The sequence below is a fragment of the Python bivittatus genome, unplaced genomic scaffold (genome assembly GCF_059951505.1).
Source record: "Python bivittatus isolate LINGU-HERP-01145 unplaced genomic scaffold, Pbiv_v1 ctg000480_np1212, whole genome shotgun sequence".
Classification (NCBI taxonomy): Eukaryota; Metazoa; Chordata; class Lepidosauria; order Squamata; family Pythonidae; genus Python; species Python bivittatus.
Genome location: NW_028277075.1, coordinates 89665006 through 89679362, shown reverse-complemented (window position 1 = coordinate 89679362; position 14357 = coordinate 89665006). Strand labels below are relative to the sequence as shown.

The following is a 14357-nucleotide window of genomic DNA, read 5'->3' as shown; positions in this document are numbered from 1 at the left end:
GATGTTCACAGTTTCCCAATTGAAACTATGGTTGAGTCTGTCCATGTGTTGTGAGATTAAGGAGTTTTCATGGTGTCTTCTGACAGCTAGTTGGTGTTCATGAATGTGCTCTGCTAGTCATCTGCCTGTCTGTCCTACATAGTAGTTGTTACAATCCTTACTGTATAAGTTGTAGATGACTCCTGTTTTTTTCTTCTTGGGCTAGTGAATCTTTTGGTTTACTTAAGATGTTTTGGAGGGTTTAGTTGGTTTGTGTGCTACAGTGATGCTGTGTGGTTATAATAGTCTGTTGGTTGTTTCAGAGATGTTTTTGATATATGGCAGTGTTATCCTTTTCATAGCTTGTGTTGGTTGTGCTGTAGTTGGTTGAGTGGTCATGCACTTTTTGATTAAGTCGTGTGGGTATCCATTTTGTTGGAAAATGTTGTATAGGTGGTCTGTTTCCTTTTTCTGGTGTTCTGGGTGGCTGCGGTGCGTTTGTACTCATCTGAATAATGTTCTTACACAGCTCCTCTTGTGGGAGATTGGGTTGTTACTTTGGTAATGGAGCACCTGGTTAGTGTAGGTTGTTTTTCAATAGACTTGCATTTTTAATTTGCTGTTTTTTCCTCTGCTGATGAGGATATCCAGGAAGGGTAGTGTGTTGTTTTCTTCTTCCCTTGTGAATTTTATTCCTTTGCAGATGTTGTTTCATACAGTATGTCTTCTCTAGTTGTTCCTTTTTTATAATGACGGTGTCATCTACATACTGGATCCATACTTTTGTTTGTATGTGTGGGAGTGCTATAGTTTCTAGACACTGCATTACGGTCTCTGCTATGAGTCCTGAGAGTGGTGATCCAATAGGGGTTCTTCTGCTTTTTTGGTATAATGTCCATCAAACTAAAAGTAGGTGGTGAGGCAGAGGTTGATGAGGTCCATGATTCTGGGTATCTTGATCTTACTGTATTTGGCTAGGTCGGGTGTGTTGTGTAGTACTGCCGCCATGGATTATTTCGCTATTTTGAATCTATGTACATAAAGAGTGCTGTGACATCAAATGAAACCATAATTTCGTGTTCTCTTTTTAGATCTTTGATTTCTGGAGGCACTGTAGTGGGGAGTTGAAAGAATATTCACTCCCCTGTGTGAGATATCCAAGCTTTTCTGTAAGTTTTTGGGCTATGTTGTATGTTGCGGTCTCTGGTAACTATAAAATAGGACAAAGAGGTATGTCGGGCTTATGTATTTTTGGGCATCCATGGAAGCGTGGGAGAATGGGTCCACTGCTTTTCATCTGCCACTGTTCTTCTTTTGTGATTTGACCTTTCTTGGTTAGGTCATTAAAGGTTCTCTTGATCAGGTTGTCTAGAATTATATTTTACTGAGATATGCAATAGTAAAAAGATCTCGCAAGTCTGCCTGTGTTTCCCCTTCCTTCATTCATATACCCCAGGGAGTCAAGAGGGAACCAGTCTTTCATGCCTCACTGGTCTCAGTGCATACTTCTGCACCTGTTATTGTCTTAACGGCTTCCAGTTGGTTTCTCCAAGGTCATCTCTGTGGCTCCCTACAAAAATCATAATTGCTCCTTTGGGGAAGTGTAAGCCCACCCAGAACAAGTCATCTGTTTACCATTCAAAGCCATAAAATAGTCATCATAAGAATTTTTTTTATTGTCAGAATAGTATTAGTTTATTCTAATTCAACCCATCGCTGGTCCAATGTGATGGACTGGAATGGAGGAAGGGGGGTGAAAACGTGCTCTCGTCTCCAGAGCAATGCTCTGGAGATAAGCGGAGAAAGCTGGCGCATCCCTAAACATTCCAGAAACTGCTGGTCAGTCTGAGAAGATTTCTGTAAACAGGTACTGGCAAATAAACCTTGCTGATTGAACCTGCATGGTCTCCAGGAGTTCTTTGGGCTAGGCCTGACATCCAACCCTTGTACCATCTCTCCTGATTTAGATGGAATACAGAAATAAAGTGCATTTGCATTGTGATAATGCCTTGTGCCAAATCTCCAACTGACTTCTCCCAGTTGCTCCCTAGTAACATCTCAGGATAGACATTACAGTATATGGGAGATAATGGAGAATTGTAAGATATCATGCAGTTTAAATGCTATGGGACTGAAGACACATCCCCTGTTCTGGAAGCCATGTTACTGGATCAAATGATTGCATCATTGTACCACCAAGTTCCATTGAATAGAGTTGTTTCAGAAGGGTAACATAGAGGACGCTAGCAAAAGCTGCCAAAGATCCAGAATAATAGCAAGGTTAGTAGTGGTCAGTCTGTTCTAGAAGGTATTGAGTGCTCCCTAAGGATCAGGTTCATAGCCTAGAAGTGCTGTGGAATCCATTTCTGACGTTAGTGGCAAAAGTGACCTCTGTGGCACAAAATGTCTTGTGAAATCCCAACTATAATTCTGTTTGATACAGAAGACCTTATTGCAATAATCTATACCCTTATACTCTCTGTTAGATTACTGTAATATCTTATTTGTGGGTCTTCCATAAATACAGTCTGGAAATTTCAGCTGGTGTTAAATACAACAACTGGAATTAATATTTATGATTATGCTAGTAATAAATGATTTTTCACTGGCTCCCAGTATACTTTTAGGCCCAATTCAGAGCTCTTGTATTGATTTACAGATTTCTTCACAATCTGAGTTTATGGTATCTGAACAAATGTCTCTTTTCATATATTTATATATTATGGGGTGGGTTAATTGTAGGTTCATATTTAAAAATTAGCTGAAAATGAATTTTAGAAGCCCCTGGTATAATTACTGTTAGTACAATATCTGATCTGTTACAGTGGGGCAAAAAAGTATTTAGTCAGCCACCAATTGTGCAAGTTCTCCCACTTAAAAAGATGAGAGAGGCCTGTAATTTTCATCATAGGTATACCTCAACTATGAGAGACAAAATGGGGGAAAAAATCCAGAAAATCACATTGTCTGATTTTAAAGAATTGATTTGCAAATCATGGTGGAAAATAAGTATTTGGTCACCTACAAACAAGCAAGATGTCTGGCTCTCACAGACCTGTAACTACTTCTTTAAGAGGCTCCTCTGTCCTCCACTCGTTACCTGTAGTAATGGCACCTGTTTGACCTTGTTATCAGTATAAAAGACACCTGTCCACAACCTCAAACAGTCACACTCCAAACTCCACTATGGCCAGGACCAAAGAGCTGTTGAAGGACACCAGAAACAAAATTGTAGACCTGCACCAGGCTGGGAAGACTGAATCTGCAATAGGCAAGCAGCTTGGTGTGAAGAAATCAACTGTAGGAGCAATAATTAGAAAATGGAAGACATACAAGACCACTGATAATCTCCCTCGATCTGGGGCTCCATGCAAGATCTCACCCCGTGGGGTCAAAATGATCACAAGAATGGTGAGCAAAAATCCCAGAACCACACAGGGGGACTTAGTGAATGACCTGCAGAGAGCTGGGACCAAAGTAACAAAGGCTACCATCAGTAACACACTACGCCGCCAGGGACTCAAATCCTGCAGTGCCAGATGTGTCCCCCTGCTTAAGCCAGTACATGTCCGGGCCTGTCTGAAGTTTGCTAGAGAGCATTTGGATGATCCAGAAGAGGATTGGGAGAATGTCATATGGTCAGATGAAACCAAAGTAGAACGTTTTGGTCTAAACCCAACTCGTCGTGCTTGGAGGAGAGAGAATGCTGAGTTGCATCCAAAGAACACGATACCTACTGTGAAGCATGGGGGTGGAAACATCATGCTTTGGGGCTGTTTTTCTGCAAAGGGACCAGGTCGACTGATCTGTGTAAAGGAAAAAATGAATGTGGCCATGTATCGTGAGATTTTGAGTGAACACCTCCTTCCATCAGCAAGGGCATTGAAGATGAAACGTGGCTGGGTCTTTCAGCATGACAATGATCCCAAACACACCGCCCGGGCAATGAAGGAGTGGCTTCGTAAGAAGCATTTCAAGGTCCTGGAGTGGCCTAGCCAGTCTCCAGATCTCAACCCCATGGAAAACCTTTGGAGGGAGTTGAAAATCCGTGTTGCCCAGTGACAGCCCTAAAACATCACTGCTCTAGAGGAGATCTGCATGGAGGAATGGGCCAAAATACCAGCAACAGTGTGTGAAAACCTTGTGAAGACTTACAGAAAACGTTTGACCTCTGTCATTGCCAACAAAGGATATATAACAAAGTATTGAGATGAACTTTTGATATTGACCAAATACTTATTTTGCACCATGATTTGCAAATAAATTCTTTAAAAATCAGACAATGTGATTTTCTGGATTTTTTCCCCCATTTTGTCTCTCATAGTTGAGGTATACCTATGATGAAAATTACAGGCCTCTCTCACCTTTTTAAGTGGGAGAACTTGCACAATTGGTGGCTGACTAAATACTTTTTTGCCCCACTGTATATGGGAGGATACATACAGCCAGGTCCAGAAATATTGGGACATTGACACAATTCTAACATCTTTGGCTCTATACACCACCACAATGGATTTGGAATGAAACAAACACAATGTGCGTCAACTGAAGACTGCCAGCCTTAATTTGAGGGTATGTACATCCAACTCAGGTGAACGGTGTAGGAATTACAACAGTTTGCATATGTGCCTCCCACTTGTTAAGGGACCAAAAGTAATGGGACAATTGGCTTCTCAGCTGTTCCATGGCCAGGTGTGTGATATCTCCTCAGTACCCCAATTACAATGTGCAGATAAAAGGCCCAGAGTTCATTTCAAGTGTGCTATGTGCATTTGGAATCTGTTGCTGTCAACTCTCAAGATGAGATCCAAAGAGCTGTCACTATCAGTGAAGCAAGCCATCATTAGGCCGAAGAAACAAAACAAACCCATCAGAGAGATAGCAAGAACATTAGGCGTGGCCAAAACAACTGTTTGGAACATTCTCAAAAAGAAGGAATCCACCGGTGAGCTCAGCAACACCAAAAGACCCGGGAGACAACGGAAAACAACTGTGGTGGATGACAGAAGAATTTGTTCCCTGGTGAAGAAAACACCCTTCACAACAGTTGTCCAGATCAAGAACACTCTCCAGGAGGTAGGTATATGTGTGTCAAAGTCAACAATCAAAAGAAGACTTCACCAGAGTGAATACAGAGGGTTCACCACAAGATGTAAACCATTGGTGAGCCTCAAAAACAGGAAGGCCAGATCAGAGTTTGCCAAACGACATCTAAAAAAGCCTTCACAGTTCTGGGACAACATCCTATGGACAGATGAGACCAAGATCAACTTGTACCAGAGTGATGAGAAGAGAAGAGTATGGAGAAGGAAAGGAACTGCTCATGATCCTAAGCATACCACCTTATCAGTGAAGCATGGTGATGGTAGTGTCATGGCGTGGGCATGTATGGCTGCCAATGGAACTGGTTCTCTTGTATTTATTGATGATGTGACTGCTGACAAAAGCAGCAGGATGAATTCTGCAGTGTTTTGGGCAATATCATCTGCTCACATTCAGCCAAATGCTGCAGAACTCATTGGACGGTGCTTCACAGTACAAATGGACAATGACCCAAAGCATACTGCAAAAGCAACCAAAGAGTTTTTGAAGGGACAGAAGTGGAATGTTATGCAATGGCCAAGTCAATCACCCGACCTGAATCCCACTGAGCATGCATTTCACTTGCTGAAGACAAAACTGAAGGGAAAATGCCCCAAGAACAAGCAGGAAGACAGTTGCAGTAGAGGCCTGGCAGAGCATCACCAGGGATGAAACCCAGCATCTGGTGATGTCTATGCGTTCCAGACTTCAGGCTGTGATTGACTGCAATGGATTTGCAACCAAGTATTAAAAAGGGAAAGTTTGATGTATGATTATTATTCTGTCCCATTACTTTTGGTCCCTTAACAAGTGGGAGGCACATATGCAAACTGTTGTAATTCCTACACCGTTCACCTGAGTTGGATGTACATACCCTCAAATTAAAGCTGACAGTCTGCAGTTAACGCACATTGTGTTTGTTTCATTCCAAATCCATTGTGGTGGTGTATAGAGCCAAAGATGTTAGAACTGTGTCGATGTCCCAATATTTCTGGACCTGACTGTACTTGCAATAAGGCATAAACAGGCAATTCCCAAAGTATTATTTGTGTTGTTCCTATTATTATTATATTAAGTATTGTTATTCATCAAGAATAATTTAGTACAATGAACAGACAAAAAGAATCACATCTTCGACTGGTATTTTTTGAAAATTTGACCTCCAGCCAGGAACCTATCAATTATCCAAGTAATATTGTAAGATATAACATGTGCCCAGCAATTTTTTTTTTTGCAAATATGTAGCCAATGCAGCAGAAATATTTAGTTCTTGCAAAACTGTGTTTAATCTGTTTGTTATTCCACCCAATGTGCCAATAACTATAGAAATGACTTTGCAAAATCTTTTCCATAATCTTCCTATTTTGAGCGTTAGTTCTCTATAGCTCATATTTTTTCTAATTCTGTTTCCTTGAATCTCTTGTTCCCAGGTATAGCCACTTCTGCAAAATTACTGTTTTCAAATATTGTTATATCGGATGTGTTGTGCTGTAGGTAGCAATCAGTTTGTATGTGAAAATCCCATAAAATGTTAACGTTATCTTCAACTCTTGCTCAATTTTGTGGTCATATCACCTTCAGGAAATTTGTAAATTTTTGTTTTTGTACAGATTCCCATGGATCATAGTAGCTACTCTGTCAAGATATTGAGCAATGTTGCTACATCCACTAATTACATGATCCACGGTTTCATCTTTTTCCTTAGTCTGCATTTGCTGCTGTTGATACATGTTAAATACTTGAATTCATCACATTTTTTTGTTTGTAATTTTTATTTATTACTATTATTTGAAACAAGCATGCCATATGCCAAAATTCCTTTCTGTTGTAATGCGAGCTAAGACTATCAAAGGACACATTGGTAAGGGAAAGATTAGACAAAGCATTTTTAACCTAACAACCAATCCTGATTAAGCTACCTGCTCATAGAGCTTGATTGATTGTTATGATGCCATTTTTGTACTGAGCAACTAGTACAAAATGCTAGATGAGCTGGAGAAGGCAGAGCTACAGATGGTGAATTTCATTTTTGACATCTTGGAATAGCCAAATTGAAGTGATAAATGCTCATCCTACATTGGATACTAGAGAGAACCTGTGAAGACAAGAAAGCCAGCTCTGGAGGTTAGAATAGTACCTTACTTGGCATTGCTACTGCTACCACTGCCACAAGTCAGTTATAGTCTAGCAGAGAATGGGGCATGAATCTGCAACTTGTGGCCTCCAAATAGTTTGCACTTCAGTTCTCATCAAATACAACTCATGGAGCCAATAATAATGTACTGTGGAACTTTGGTTCCAAATATCTAGAAGGCTTCTGGTTGCCTAACTCTGGATTAAAGAGGTAACTGAAATAGCTTCTGTGTTTCTTCAGTGTCTGTCCTCTTCCTGCTGTTCAATGCATATTATTTATTAAGTGCTTTGAACATGCCAGATTAGGTCAAAAAGGTAAAACCAGTGAGGCAGATTGGGAACCTCACAATCAGTCCATTCTGCTTTGGACTTTACCTTAGATCTTAGGTATTGCTTTGGTTTTATATCCTCATCTAAATTGTTTGCATATCTTTGCACATAAGTAGCTGCATCATTCTTTGGATCTTATTATTGTTATCATTAGCAAGGGTAAATGTGAGGTTTTTTCCTTAAATGTTCTATATACCAGTCACCTGATATTTTTCTCCTGAAGGATAATTGCCTTTAAAAAATAGCAACAAAATAAACTCAAGATTATTGTGGTGTAAAAACTGTAGCAAAGGTTATACATATCTGTGATTGTACTTTGCTTTATACATCTAAAACCTGGCCTGATATTAAAGGAATAGACCGTATTTTTTGTATTCATTCAGAAAGTTCCCAAGTAATTTGTCCTGAAAACACTTGCATTGTTTTTTCCTCTTTCTTTTCAGGAAAACAGTGTTTCTTAGTCATACGTCAGCAGCAGTTTAATGTTCAGGCTTTAGTGGCTGTGGGAGACCATGCAAGTAAGCAGATGGTAAAGTTTGCTGCCAAGTAAGTAGGCAATTATATCCTGTTGTCACAGTGAACAATTGTGGGAATTCTGGCTCCCGGGGGTTGGGACCATTTTCACACATTAACATCAATGCTGTACTTGTTTTTAAAATGTAGTTATTTAAAATTGTCAGCTCACTATAACATTGAACGCCTTACATTTATAAAAGACAAAATGGAACCCAGGCCTGAAGTTCATTCTGAGCTGCTAAAGGGGCATTCTTTCCACAGACAGTTCCCATTTATTTCAGGCTCGCTAACAAAACATTTGGCAAGTTGAGCTCTGAGACGTTATTTTCTTGGATGTCTATGTGTCCCTGCGAACACAGGCTCAACCTTTTTTTCTTTAAGTATCAGTTCCTAGCTATGCAATGTATTTTGTCTTGTCTAAATAGCAAGGGCAAATTAAAAGGTGTTTAGAAGTTCAGCACTGTAATTTTTTTTCTTAAAAGGGAAAGGATTAAGAACCTAATTTACATTCCTTTAATCGGTCTCACTGGTGCTTAATCTTGTTCTATGTAGGGTTCCCCCCCCCCTTTATCAAACATTTTCCTAATAGTAATGGATTTTGTTTCTGTTTTATCAAAAAAGTATTGCAGTCAATGTGCTCCTGCTCTTTGTAGGCACCTTTAAAATTTGGGCCTGATGATGTGACAGTTTCTTGGGTAACCAAAGTAATCTGGGAGCAAGGACAGAAAGCAAGATCTCCTGGAAAGAAGCTAAGCAATGGAGTTATCAGAGAGGATTTCTAGACTTGCTCTTAGAACTGTTTGAGTCTGAGTCTCTTTCCTGGTGTTTACAGTTAAACCAGTGAGAATGAGAGAGGGAGTTGTATGTTATGGATCCCTTTTGTTCTAAGATGAATTATAAATCTGATTTGTAACAGAACATATGTACTTACAATTATTCACTTTTAAACTGGTATATCCAGATTTAAGATAAAGGATTATCTCAGTGGTTAAAAACATACTAGTACAAGACGTTTGAAATGCTGCTGTTCTCCTTCCTGTTTGTTCTAGCTTTTATCAGTAAAAGAATGAACTTTCATGTAATCTAGGTCTTGGTGAATTGGTCTCCCAGAACAGGACACTTTTTTCCCTAGCCTGTCTATATTTTTTCTATACCTCTGACTATACCATCAAATTTCTGCTTCTGACCATTTTGAAAAAAGAAATAAAAACTACAGCGTAAGCCTAAATTTGATCTAATACATTTTTAAAAGCCCCTTCCCAAACTGAACTAAACAGAAATCTTAAATCTACTATTGCAGACTTTGGCTCCCCCCTCCCCCAAAAAGCCATTAAAGGCAACACTGAGCCACCAAAGGTGGGTGTCCTTCTGTGCATCTATAAATATCAGAAGTGCAAATAGTTGTAATGGGCAAGAGAAGGAGGTGATACATTCCTCTTAGTTGAAAAAGAGAAATTCCAATAGATCTAGCAATTCAGATTGATTGTGATTATTACTGTATTCTGATATAATGCTTAACTGGACCCAGTCTCTATTAAGTATTCCCCAGCCTGATGCCCTCCATATTATTTAGACACTACTCCTGCAGTTTTGAAAGTACCATGTCAGGGAGGGTTTCTCCAACTATTCTTGTATATGGTTGTGCACAAAACAAGAAGCCCCCCCCCCCCCCGGAGTTCCTATGGAATAACGTGGGGTTTCAAGTGTTCCATATAATAACATAACAAAACCTGAATGATTCCAAGTGTTTACCAGCCTGTCAGATTTCTTTCCTTGCAGTCTAAACTGGCAATAGTTAATCCACAAGAATCTAAAAACTTTGATTAATAACATTTAGTAGAAGGAAAGTTAAGGCTACAACACAAGAATTGCAGTCAGTACTGTACTTTCAAATAACACATGTATAGCCGTTTAGAGTGACGAAACTCTTGTCTGCTTTCTTCCCACTTTTTTGGTGTAGATCTAAAAGCTTGCCTTAAACAAGGGATAAACAGGGATAAACAGTTATCCCTGTTTCGATAACTTTCAACTCTTTTATCAGCCCAGTATAAAAAGTAACTCACATTGTCTTGGGAAACATTGAGAGTTTGGAACAAGCCTCATGCTCCTGGATTTACACACAAATGCATTATGTGCTCTATGTAGCATGTATAGGCTCAGGACAAACATACCCTGTCTGTCCCAATGATTGACATCCACCAAAGCCTTGCTTGAAGTGTGGAGATAGTCATGGTAGAGCCAGGTAAGAAAGGCAGTAGTGTTTGAATCCTATATTAGCTCAAGTGGTGTTATGGTTACAGAGGCTCTGGGATGCATCATTTAGGTAATAGCATGACTGGAGAGTTCCAGTGTGGATCACTCAGATGATTACTATTAGGTCTTCATGAAGCATGCATCACTCAAGTGATACATAACTATAAGTCCTACACTGTATATCACCCAAGCGATGTGACCCAGTGATTGACTCTGAAATGTGATACAGGTAAGTTGGTGTCTGAAGAACACCACTTTTCCCTCATCACTGATCATATCTGAGCAGCAGGCAGGTAGCTACCAGTAATCTGCAGGGTTAGTGAAGGTACTAACCCTCAAGTGACAAGTCAGAAAAATGCAGGAAGGAGAGATTCTTATTGAGGGATATGAGGACTTCCCCAGTCAGCAACCAGATTTGAACAATGGGTTAGCGTGTCACCTTTCCTGGGGAGCACCCACTTGCACTAGATAATGTTTGATGAGTAAGAAACCCCTACCACAGGTAGTGGTTGCAATGTTTTGTCAGATTTAGTAATGAGGAGGATGTCTGCTATCATGCTTTTCTCTGGCTTGCTCAGTTAGCTGTCTGAGACAACAGTTGGGGCTGGTGTAGCTGCATAAAATAAATCCTGTTTTGTTTTGAGCTGTAGCAAAATAAAACTCGAGTGTTTTGTGTTCTACTGATGTAAAATCTGAACTGTTTTAAGTGTTCTGGTCATACAAAATTGTAGGAATTTGAGACCAGCTGCAGTTCCCTTGCTTTTCATCCCAGGTCTTCAAGAAAAAGCAGTGTTAATCTCTGCTGAGGATCTACCTGGCAATCAGACTCCAGAAAAATTGTGTGAGGGGATGGTTTTTAAAACATTTTTGAAACCATTAAAAGAATTTTCAGTAGGAAACAAAAAAAAAACCCTGCTCTACTCTCACCCACTGAAAAGTCTTCTTAGGTGAGAATCTGTTTTCAAAAAATCTCCCCCCGCCAAAAAAAAGAGAAAAAACAGAAGTGTTTTCAGGTTAAGTAAATCTGGGTTGCACAGCCAACAGATTATAAAACAAAGGGAATAGTTAGTCTCTTTAATATTCTTTTCAATTAACACATTTCCCCTATGACATTTTCCTAATGTTTTGATTTAAAAAATCTTTTGGACTATTTTTTCTGAAGCTACTAATACCTGACTTACTTAGGAAGTCTAAACAACAGATTTGATAAACTTACGTTGTAACCTACTTGCCAGTCACAAGCCCTACTCAAACATTTCTCAGTACTGATGTTTTTGTTTACTCACAGGGATGGTTGCTAGCGGCAAGGGAAAAAAATGCAGTTCATGCACTTGTCCAGGAAGTTGCCAAGGGTCAGGAAAGACTCAAAGGCACACATAATAACCCACATGCTTCTTAATTACATTAATAATTTTACAACAGTAAGATAAGAACTTATGAAAAATGCACACACATTCCAAAGCTCAACAAATGTATCCAAATTAACATAGAATCTTTTCAGTATTAAATGCACATTGAAGTTCCACATCAGCATTGCATAGAGCATGTGCAGAATGCACAGGCATGCCAAAATTTTTAACAACCAAGCCAAGATGATCAGTGTTAAGGACAAAAAGGTTTAAAGCAGAGGACCCAGAGCTATGGGTGAAAGCAATTCTTGCTTCCGTGCGACTAAATAAACTGCCTTTACCATAGCAGGATGTCTGGTACTCTAAATCTTTTTTTCTTTCCTTTTTTTTTTTTTTTTAATAAACACTAGCTCCTGCTGCTCTACTGAGTAAGCATGAAAAAGTTTGAAAGAAGCAGTCCAGTCATAAGCCACAAAACAAATCTGTATTGTGAGACCCCCAAAGAACATCTGTTGTGTGGTATTTTATATAACTTATGGTGCTTCTTAATTTTATAAATTGGGAAAGAAGAAAATAAAAGAAGTGTTAAAAGTTTTTCAGATTTTAATTGGATTCTTTTTAAAGACTCATTAATGTATGCACGCACACACATACACAAATGAACAGCCTTGTGTTCAGTTCATGAGTCTGGATTTTCAACCTTTTTCAAGAAATCTGCTTTGAACATCTGATACTATATGAGAGATGTGCCTGTAAGTAAGGAAAGAAGAGTATTGGAGGTCATGCCACTCTTTTCATTTCTTGTACAACATTCATTCCCTTAGCCAACTAAGTAATAGTTCCTCTTTTTCAGAATTGGCACATAACTGAGCACTTTCATAACTGTGAGGGTAACTATTGACACAGTTGCACTGAGCTGAAGTTATTTCAGCTTTCATACAGAATGTAAATTTTGGATAATTCGTTTCTACTGCATACTCATAAGAAACGGTTTCAGTGCTTAAACTGAAAACATTTTTCAGACTAATAGCAGTAAATATCAGCAGACTAATATCAGCAGTAAAAAATCAGTGGAGTGAAGCTGTTCAATCAATGTCGGAAGTACAAAGGAAAATGGTGTGGAGTTGTTTAAGATGCATACATTGCTTTTTATATAAACGTTCTTGGTTTTTTATGCAAGAACACATCATGATTTCAGGAGATGCCTCACAGCTTTAGCTTTTTCTGCTATGAAACAGGGGAACCAGATTAAGATTGCCATCCTGTAGAATCTTCCTATGTAACCATGTATGAGATGGTGCTGTTAACTATCTTTATATGATAAACTATCTTTATTCTACTGACCTCACCTATTAAAGACTGCACTATTTTTTTCTTCCCTTTTTTATAGGCCAGATATTTCTCAGTAGTGTATACAACTGAAAAATCTTACTTTTTTTTAACATTTCATTTCAGTGCTGTATTGTCCTGGAATTCAGCATTTCAAGATACTTATTTTACAAGGCTTAATTTAGTGTAAGATTTGTTTCAGTTGAAACAATGGTTTCATACCTCAGGAATATTAGATAATGCTCTTAATTAAAATAATGATTGTGATCAGAAGCTAACTTACTATAAATCTGGTCAGATAATTTAATGATCCCTTTGTCTTGCCAAGCCTACAAATACACAGTGATAAATGGCAAAACTAGTTAGTTTTACCTTTGAAATTGAAATAGACTGAAATATTTTAAGGGGTATTCATTGGTCAGGTGACACGTAGCATTCCCAGTTTGTTTTAAAGGAAACCTGAGAATGAATGCTAGCCAGCCCACTCACTTTTCTCACATCTTTTTTGTATCTGGCTTTAGTGTGCTACTCTAGTTCCCTGATTGAAATTGGGATATAATAGTTTAATGTTGGTTTACTAAGATCTTAAAGTTGCAGTTGTAATCATAATTTGCATATTGTTAAGGTGCTGCTTAGCTCCTGGAATTAAACTACAGTTCTTTCTTTTAGTTGTAACACTGAACTGAATTTAAGCTACACAGAACTGGAGGAAATACACAATGGGATGAAGAGTAAATGTATCCAGTGCTCATTCTCAGCTTGTTAGTTTAAGACACCAATTATATTATGCATGAAAAAACCCACTCTCATCTACTATTCAACTCCTTTGGAGGAAGGCCTCCAGAACATAACTTCCTTGTTGATGAAATTAAATTTGCATTAGTAACCATGAAACAATCTTGCCAGAGTTGATTTATTAGTAAAATGTTTGAGATTTAGGGGAACATTTAGTAGAGGTAAGATAACATCAGACGATCACTCTCTTTGCTAGCCCTGCTCTGCTGAGTTACAGTAAATAAGATATTGAGCCAGTTCTCTAGAAAGTAGCATAAAGATTGTTGTTTGTAGCTCAATGTTTAATGCAGCAAGAACAGTTCTCAGGTCCAAAGGACGTGTTGATATGTTCATTTAGCATGGATTAGTTTCCCTGAGGGTTTTTCTTTTTTTAAAATTTTCAGCTGTTATAAATATTTAACACTTTGGAAGATAAAAATATGAAACGACCTTTATTTAGCTGGAAAATAAATATCTATCATATATTTTCGGGTATTGGGCAACTTAACAAAGTGATAATATCAGTATCCTAATTTCCAAATGCATAGTATTATAATTTATACAAGTATTGATTACAGACTAAACCACATTCTCTAGCAGGAGTAATTGGAA

General features: G+C 38.6%; 1 protein-coding gene across 2 annotated transcripts in view; it reads left to right on the top strand.

Moving 5' to 3' along the window:
* The window catches only part of DARS1 (aspartyl-tRNA synthetase 1), a 59725-nt gene that overhangs the window by 7227 nt on the left and 38141 nt on the right, over nt 1-14357 (top strand). For both annotated transcript variants that reach the window (XM_088146509.1, XM_088146510.1), the window contains exon 4: nt 7968-8070. In XM_088146509.1, the coding sequence (XP_088002635.1) occupies nt 7968-8070 (103 nt within the window). The remainder of the gene's footprint in view (nt 1-7967; nt 8071-14357) is intronic.